Raw genomic sequence first — 9,518 nt, 5'->3', positions numbered from 1 at the left:
TGTTGTATCTATGTATCTTTCAATCAATTTTTGATACTTGTTGTAGTGATTTTATTGCACCATTAACAACTATCATGTGGGAGAAACCCTAAGATTTTATTTAAAACAGCTTCGTCGTTCAGCAAATTTTTTTTTGAAAGGAGTATTGGTACGAAACTGAAAATGTCGTCCGTGGTCCAAAATGACGAAAAACTGTCATTCTTGCAAATAACTTTGGGAGCCGCACGACAGACGCAACTTCACCAAACGAAAACTTTAGCAAGTGTCGGCGTTCACTGCAACTTAACAACGGTTTAGCGTCTTCTCAAACGAAGCCTAAATCTTTCTGTCTGTGCGAACTTCATACAATCTTTGATGATTAAACCCCACCATCCTTCACGAATATTCTAATGTAGAATATTTTGGTGCTATTTATGACAAATCATAATCCTCCTCTTTCTATTCAACAACTCATAGAATGAAAAATATGTGACCTTCTTTTTTGGGTGGGTTTGAAACAAAACTTATTAAGAAAATGGATTAAATTGTGTGCTCTTGTCGAATAAAGAGTTGCCATAAAAGAAGATTTTCTAGTTATAACTTATTTAGTGTGTTTGATATGCATCAATAATTTCCAAATACAAAGAGGTCCTCCATGAGAGTCACTCTGACCTCACCTAGCAAAATTATGATGGTAGTTTATATAATTGTGTGTGGAAATGATATTGGACTTAAATTACTTTATTGCTTGAATGATACACATATTTGCATGGACCATGCATTGGCTAGATCATCCACCAACTTGAATTTAACTCGCAACCAAAAATTAAATTAAATTTGACTATGTTAAATGAGTTATGTGTGTCTAGTATAGGCCAGTTAAAGAAGGTCCTTTTTGGGTTAAACTTTTTGATATGTTGAATATTTTTGTTGGGTTTAGGTCAAATAGTTTTGGGTCGAGTTAATTTTTAAAGTCAAACATGTTCTGAAAACCTATTTTTTATGTTGGCAATCATAGATCACTAAAAAAACCTATGAAGGGTAGATTAAAGAGTTGGTGTAGAAGGTGAGTTCAATATCTTTTTCATTTTAAGTTTCTTCTTGTGCTTCTTTGTTTTTGAAGCCCTATTATCAGTATTGTTTTATTTCGTGTTTTTTTTGTGGTTATCTTGATTTTTTTTACATAGTTTTTGTTTGTTGGTTTATGTTTTGAGTTTCTTCGGTTATGACTAGTCATTTCACCTAATGGCTCTTTTGGATGACATTCTTTAAAGGTTCACTATTTTTTTTGTATTTGCAACGAAATGTGTTTTTTCCATGCTAATCATCTTTGTACATAATTGTTCTATAGAAAATGAGATCAAGCACTTCAACAAATATCCACCAGTTTTTTGTGCCTGCAATCTATTTTGCGTCATTTTTACCACTCAGATAGGAGACAATCTAGGATGAAAATTTTACAGATGAGAAAACAATTTAACAAATAGATATTGCAAATTCTTCCAGTGGGCTGATGAACCTAGAGATACACCACTTGTGCAAGTTGACGAGAAGATATATGCAGTTGATGATACAATGAAAAATTATGTTAGAGACCTGAAGTTTTGGCTTTAGTTTTATTCAATTTTGTGATTGTAGCATTGTTTTTGTTGTAAATATTCTGATTATGAACTTATATTTCAGACAACAAACTGTACTACATTAGATTTTTATTTTGTAAGCAAACTTATTTTTTTGGACCATTTGATGTACCACAATTTCTACTTATCGTGTTAATGTTAGAATGTATAATTTGATGATATTTTATGATTCAATCAATGTCGACATCTATTTGTTTTATCATGAAATTCTGAGTGAAAAAAAAAAAACATGATAAATTGTGATTGGATTTACCCCACAGGTAGCACTTTCAAAGTTATGTTTCCATACAATTTAAACTAAACTGTATTTTTATACTGAGATCATTACATTCATTATGCCAACAGTCATTACTTACATAACTGTGTATTTCAAACAGACCAACACCTTCTGAAATGCAGCTGCTGAAAAGCAGATTTTCAATAGCAGCTTCTGAAACCAACTTTTCTACAACTGCAGCTGAAACAAATGCACCCTTACTTCGTGTGACTGAATGTTCGAAAGATACTAATTATGGCAGAGATCAAGGAATCCGCACAGTTGGATTAAAAGTAATTGGCTTTTGTTTTCTCTGACATGTTTTGCATTTCTCATACTTGAATGAAAGAATCAAATCAACATATAAGCTCCCATTACAAGCCTAGAACAGTAGTCAGAATCTAAAATAAAAAAATGTCACCTTTACAACGCTATGATTTCAATTAATCTACATCAAATGATCTGAAACGATTATTAAAAGAAAATCCATCACCTCCACTGATCATCATGATCATACTCCTCAAGGAGACGGCGGCGCCGGAATAATCCCCACCACCCCCTCCAACATCTGCGTAACCTGCCCCATTGTTGGCCTCAAAGCCGGCTCTTCTTGTACACACCACAACGCCACCATTACAAACCTCTCCACCCTCCCCATATCCCCAATGGCCTCCTCATCTCCCTCAACAAGAGCATCAATCCTCCCATCATTATAGCAATCACTCACCCAAAAAGTAAGCAAAGCCTTCTCCTCCTCCATCTCCTTCTCCACATTCCTCCTACAGAACAAAATCTCCAAAATCATCACCCCAAAACTGTAAACATCCACCTTTGCACTTATGCCGGAGTTCCTGAACCATTCAGGCGCAACATACCCCTTCGTTCCTCTTATCCCCGTGTTCGTCCTCGTCTGATCTGTTTTCAGAAGCTTTGCCAGCCCAAAATCCGAAATCCTCGGAACGAAGTTGTCGTCCAGGAGAACGTTCTGCGGCTTTATGTCGCAGTGAATGATTTGGGAGCCACATTCCTCATGAACATACCGAAGCCCCCTCGCAATCCCAATCATGATTTCCACTCTTTGTTTCCATGGCGGCTTGATTCCACTAAAGAGGTAGCTCGCGAGAGAACCGTTGCTCATGTACTCGTAGACCAGAAGCCTCTTCGTGTCTTCGTTGCAGTAGCCAAGCAGACGCACCAGGTTCTTATGATAAGTTTGTCCGATAGACTTCACCTCGTTGCCAAATTCCTTATCAATCTCCGGCTGTAAATCCCGTAGCTTCTTGACTGCTATGGTTCCGGTGAGTTCCGCACCAATATATCCTTTATAAACCGTGCCACATGCTCCTCTTCCAAGCTCTTCATTGAAGCCATGGGTGGCTTCTTCAAGCTCTCCGTATGTGAATGCCTTAACATTCGGCCCCAAGATGCTGTCTTTAAGCTTCTTCCCCTGTTTCCTTCTGCTTGCGCGAAGAAACATAACAGTTAGAGTTAAAATAATGAAATTCAGTGCAACGGAGCCGGCGATAGCTAGATAAGCTAGAATGCTCAAAGTTCTCGTCTTGGCAACATAAAAGCTTGGAAGATCGCCATCGTTCCCCAGTTTAATAAAAGCCGTTCTGTTAACATAGCTTCCCTTCCTCCCGTTAGAGAAAGGCAGCTTCTTTTTCCAGCAATTGCTCTGGCCATCGTGAATCGAAGCCGCGCAGAAGCAATCATCCAAACACTGCTGCATGCACTCGGCCTCATCCATTGGGCTAAACTGATCATAATCCTGTCCCCAAAAGTCGAGTTTTTCGACTCTCTCCATCTGAAACCCCTCGCTCGGCACACCGGAGATGCAGCTGGGCATGGTGAAGTTGGGCCTGCAACCCAAATAGGTCCTGTTGGCATCTCGCCATGAATAGCCCGGAGGGCAGTGGCAGGAGACCATCTGGGTGGTGTCGTAGCCGCAGTTGCTAATGGAGGCGCAAGCCCCGCTTCAAGCTCCGCTTCCGGGGGAAGTGAGGAGAGACTGGCAGATGTCGGGGGGCTTGAAATCCATGATCAGCCACTCGGGGGAGCCGCCTGAGAAAGCGGAGGGCTTTGGGTGAACATAGTGGCGGAAGACGCCGTCGTAGTCGAGGGTTGCTCGATGGTAGAAATCGGAGGTGGATTTCGTTGTTGCAGAGGTTAGAGTTGTTTGAACGGTTCCCGCAGGGGATATCAGGTCGATTGTCCCGGAAAGGTTGAAGACGAGCCTGCGGCCAGAGCTGGTCGAGAAAATGGAAATAAAGAGAAAAGGTGTAATTACAACAGACCCCCTCAGAAAATTGATATTTATAAAAAAATTGTCATTTGTTATATATATATATATATATATATATATAAATTAATTAAATTATTGAGAATTTGATAAAAATGAGAAATATGATTTAGGGCTTCTATTGATATTTTCAATTAATCATTCATAAAAATTTTTTTGAAAACTAAGATGTAGGTAGGGTTGTCAATGAGCTGAACACGAGCAAACTCAGGCTAAGTCGTTTATGTTTCGAGCTCAAAAAGTGTGTTCGTGTTTGACTCATTTGCTTAGTGAGCCGAACACGAGCTGTTCACGAACAAGGAGTCGTTTTAACAACCCTAATCACGTAGCCATAAGACGTTGATGGTTGAGGCAAGATTTAAAAATTATTGTTTATATTAAAACATCATTTGAATCTAATTTAGTGTTTTTTTATTCTATTTTCTTAATTAATACTTTTGATTGATTATAAATCTTTAGGAACAAATTTTTGTTTGTGTTCGACTCATTAACTTAGCGAACGAGTCTAACACGAGCTTCTTAACGAGTCGAACACGAGTTGTTCACGAACAAATAGCCGTCTTGACTGCCTTACATGCAGGTGTTTGGGGATCAAATTATTGAGAATTTTATAAAAAATAAAAAAATATGGGCTGGGATTTTCTCGTGAATTTTGATATTTAGGTGAGAGGGGTGGACTTGTAAATATGAAGTTTATGGTGGTATGTGTGTACTTGCCCAAAATATTAAATAAAATAGAATCAAACACGCTTTCCGTATAGTTTTTTTAGATGAAGATTTATATATATATACCGTATAAGAAGTATTTTATGTATTTACATTAATAATAGAATGTGTGATTTTAGATATATTTACTAATAACATATAAGTATAATTCTTATGAATTTACATTAATATTAAAATTTATATGCATGGAGCCAAACTTATTTATATATTTAACTCCTAATTACCAAAACTAATAATTAAAAAAAGGATTTTTTTTTAATTAAAAAAATTAATAATAATGATTTTATTGATGTAATATTAAAATTTTGAGAGTTATATAAATAAATATTATAATTTAGATTTATGGAGACATTTATGTATATACCACAAAAATCTAATTTATTAACATACCTAATAGTTAATTTTCAAACTTTTAATAATTCATCAAAAATATTTAAGGATAATTTAAAGACTTGTGTTGAGATAATTAAATTGGAGTTACTTGAAATGAAGGAACATTATTCTATTAGGACTCCTAACATAGAGATGCGTTCGGAGTCAACTGATATGCGAACTTGTGGCTTTAAGGAAACACGTGCGTTTTTCTGTGATCTGACCCGATAACACAGAAGAATATTTCTCCTGTGTTATTTTGTGTTATTTAAGTGTTATTGTAGTGGTGTTGATGTATTATTGTGATGTTATAACAACGGGAATATTCCCATAACACAATAACATATGAATATCATCACAATAACATATAAATATCATCACAATAACACCTGAATAATGTGGTAACACAGATAGGAATAGCCAAAAAGATTTTTTTTTTTTTCCAAAGAGAATTTTACATACATACCTCACAATTCTTATGGATTTACATATCCATATATAATTTAATATTTATATTTATAATAAATTGAGGTCATAAATATATTCATAAAAAATATATATTTTATTTTAAAAATACCTGGAGTTGGCGATGGGGAGATTAGTTGCCCAATATGAACTGTACTGATGTCCGGTGGGAACGGCGATCTGGTAGAAGACGAGATTGCCGTCCGGCTGCATCTCCAACTTGAACCGCCCCTCGCTGAAATCACCATTGTTCACCTTCGCCACCAGCTTCGAATCGGGTTTTAGGGTTTGCGTGGGCACAATCGTGTCCGTCGGATCCGAAAAGCTCTCCCACAAAACAGAGCTATCTGAGCCCGCGAGAACAAAATCGCCCGTATCAAGCATGGCGGCGTAAGCGGCGGCCGGAGCTCCGGGGCTCCAGACTTCGGTTCCGGCGGGATCTCGGAGCGAGAGCCGACCGTCGGAGGTGAGGATGACGGATGAGTTGGGAGAAAGGGGTTTGTCTCGATTTGGGGTCCAGATGATGGTGGTGGGGGTGGTGGAGGGGAGATTGGAGAACCAGATGGCGAGGAGGAAGAGGGAGGAGTTGGTGGGGAGGGGGAGGAAACCGAAGGCGAAATCGCCGGAAGGGGATAGCCAGGAGAGGTTTCTGTCGCCGGCGGTGGTGGTGGTGAGGAAGGAGGTTAGGGTTATGTTCTTGCTGGATTGGGATGCGGAGGGAGTGAGGATGGTGGCGGCGAGGAGGAGGATGAGAAGGGATCGAGAATCCATTGAAGAGTTTGGAGTGGGTTGCCGCAGATGGGATGGTTCGATTTTATTGGGTTTTGGTCGTCGAGGACTTTGAATTTAAAAAAAAAACGGACAGCGTACGAGTTTTCTTCAAAGATGAGTTGCCGGCCCACTAATCATTTCATCAATAGGGGTGGGCCCCGATAAGATTTGCCAATTTTTACTCTCCTAAAATATCACTTTGTCTTTCATTATCTAATCCTTTTTACGTAGGATCCAAGGGTCAATTTCTCCTTAAAAAAAAGTTTATTTTTGCCCTTGCAATCATAAAATATTATGTGCTGATGTTGGTGTGGATTGCATAATGTTGTCGAACGTATTTCATAATGTGATCCTCGATATTGTCTGCACGTCCGGCTAAAATCGGACGTAATATTCTCACGCTTAGTAACTCATTAGCACTAAAGAAAGAACATAAAATAAATGTTTAGTGAATTAAAAACATAATTATTAAATGTTTGTTTTTATTCAGAATAAATGCTATTTATGTATGTTTTTATTAAGAGTCTAGTTGATCGAGTTTATTTTGTCAAGTAATCAATAGATTTATTCCAATTTCTATAGTAAACTTAGCCAAGAAAATAAATTTACTGGATTAAATCAATCATTTGATGACATTAAGCTGCAGTTGACAAAAAAATATTGCACATGAACTTGTCAACAAAGAATGTCATCAAGCAACAAGTAATCATTAGGTCTGTGGAGGCATGAAGCCCTCCAAGCACACTGGTGGGTGACATGCCTTGTAGCATGCTAATTTTTTTTTATTATTAATATTTCTTTTTAATGAAATTGCATTTTAAAGAAATGTATTTCCATGTTTTTGTTGTAGGTATAATTGGGAGGTGATTTGGAGCAAATTGTAGCGAAAATTGAGTGAAAAAGAGGGAAATGAAGCAATGAAGCAACAACAAGTTTGCGCCTTGGCACTGCTCCATGGCACCATGGCGCCGTAGATGGGCGTCGCAGATGTCATTTGATGTCCATCAAACAGAGAACATGGCGCCACATACCGATGCCTAGGCGCCACAGACCAACGCCTAGGCGCCAGTTATTTCACGTGCATACCCGAGAAGATGGCGCCTAGGCGCTAGAACTAACTTATGTTGTTTTTGCAAGCAGTTATGGACGAATTTGGAGGTTATGAGCGGGAAGAAGCAGTTCTAACAGAGATGGGGATCATTTGTAAAGCCAAGGAAAGGGTCTAAGTGTACAGAAAAGTAGAGTTTAAAGTTAGATTTTGTATTTTTCGACATTTTCTTAGAGAGAATTGATAGGATACTGTAAAAGATTGTTGTAAGCAGTGCAAGGAACACTTGTAAATCATTTGGGGAGGAGTTTTTTCTTCTTTTCTGAGGGAGAAAGATAAGTGTTTCAATATATAATGTCTTATATTAGTTGTAAATTCATTGTGATTGAATTTCCTTTATTATAATATAATAGATTGTTGTGTTTTCTTCATGCATTGTGAGTAGATCGTTTTTACCTTTCTATTAATATGAAGTAGTAGTATGTGTAAGATATGTGAATATATTTAGAATTAGTTCTTATTCATAATTGTGATGGTTTTTACTTCATGCTTCATTTACTTATCAATCCGGTCAATTGGTATGTTAAAATCTGTTATGAATCTATAATGATCCTAGAGGGTTATGACTTTAACAACTAGAGAAGCCACATTGCACTATTAAGTGAAGGAAAAGTAGTCCACGGGGTAGTGCAAATAAATATTAAGATAGGTTTTGATGGGGGTAACTTGGAGATTTCTAGAGTCTCTAGGGTGACAGACAGAAACACTTACCTAGTTAAAACAAACTTCTTTATGCACTCAAAAGAGGGTAAAGAAGAGGAATGTTTTTATTTGTCAAGTGTCCCATTCCTATACAAATTACTTACTTTATTGCAAGGGGAGGGTATTTTTCATAAATTGATCTTTCTCAACTTTTTTAACTTTAGTAAAATTAACTTTAGTGTAAATCTATATATTTAATGATAATTTGGAAGAATTTACAAGCACAATTTAGATTGACTTTACTTCTAGGCTAAGACTCATTATAGTAGTCTAGAATGTTTCTTAAGTTTTTAAAATAATTGCCTTCCTTGTAGGATCAATACTCAGACTCAAAAAACTGATACTACTTGAATGATCCGTACACTTGGGTAAAAATATCTAGTGTGCAGTTCTAAATTGTGAAAGAACTCAGGTTATAAAATTATAAAACATGTTTTAGATTTAAAATATTTCATCCAAAAATACTACGTATTCGATAGAATGACCGCTATTTACACTATGGTATACCTGATGATTTGGGATTATAAATTAAAATTTTAAAAATATATTTTATAAATTAAATCTCTGAATTTTTCACTCTTACACACTTCACACTAGGTAAAAACTCAAGTGCACATATTGATCAAGAAATGTAGGACTTCTTTTATATCCCGAGTATCGAACCCACAGAGAAGTTTACAAATTTGACGGACTTGACCTAGGCCTTAGCTGAATCTAGAAAGCCTTAGCTGGGAAATTGGTTTGATTAACGATGAGCTAATAATTTGATTAAACTACTACTAAATTTCTAAGTGATCTAATCAGCTCATTTAACTATGCTAAATTAAGCAAAAAAGGTTTAGACTCATCACACTAAGCTAAAGTAAGTTGGAAATTCAAGTTATCTAGAAGTTCCCACCTTTTGTAATGAGACTAATAACTAGTGTAGATTCAATTAAAACAGAATTCTTAAGTAAAATATATGACAAATAGGAGCATACCCATTTTGTACCCTTTTTCAAGTGCATAAAGAACCTAGGTTAACTGAGGACTAGTTTCCGCGTGTTACCCTAGAAACGTCCAAGTTATTCTCGCTAAAATCATCTTCTTTTTTATTTGCACTCACCTCATGACTACTTTTCCTTCACCCTAAACGTTAATTTGGTACTCACTAGCTATTTAAAGTCATAGGCCTCCTGGATATTATGGGTTCACAAC

The 9,518-nt window shown here is 36.8% G+C and overlaps 1 protein-coding gene across 1 annotated transcript; it reads right to left on the bottom strand.

The window, feature by feature from the left end:
- Nucleotides 1-2,088: 2,088 nt before the first annotated feature.
- LOC110025936 (G-type lectin S-receptor-like serine/threonine-protein kinase LECRK3) lies at nucleotides 2,089-6,579 on the bottom strand. The gene is made up of 3 exons (XM_020726634.1): nucleotides 5,853-6,579; nucleotides 3,860-4,124; nucleotides 2,089-3,829 (listed from the first exon to the last, which is right to left on the bottom strand). Exons 1-3 carry the CDS (start codon nucleotides 6,509-6,511, stop codon nucleotides 2,396-2,398), a joined length of 2,358 nt encoding a protein of 785 aa, XP_020582293.1. The 5' UTR covers nucleotides 6,512-6,579; the 3' UTR covers nucleotides 2,089-2,395.
- Between the last annotated feature and the right edge of the window lie 2,939 nt (nucleotides 6,580-9,518).

The sequence above is a fragment of the Phalaenopsis equestris genome, unplaced genomic scaffold (assembly GCF_001263595.1).
Source record: "Phalaenopsis equestris unplaced genomic scaffold, ASM126359v1 Scaffold000343, whole genome shotgun sequence".
NCBI lineage: Eukaryota > Viridiplantae > Streptophyta > Magnoliopsida > Asparagales > Orchidaceae > Phalaenopsis > Phalaenopsis equestris.
The sequence above is the reverse complement of the archived record's forward strand: the minus strand, read 5'-3'. Positions and strand labels throughout refer to the sequence as shown.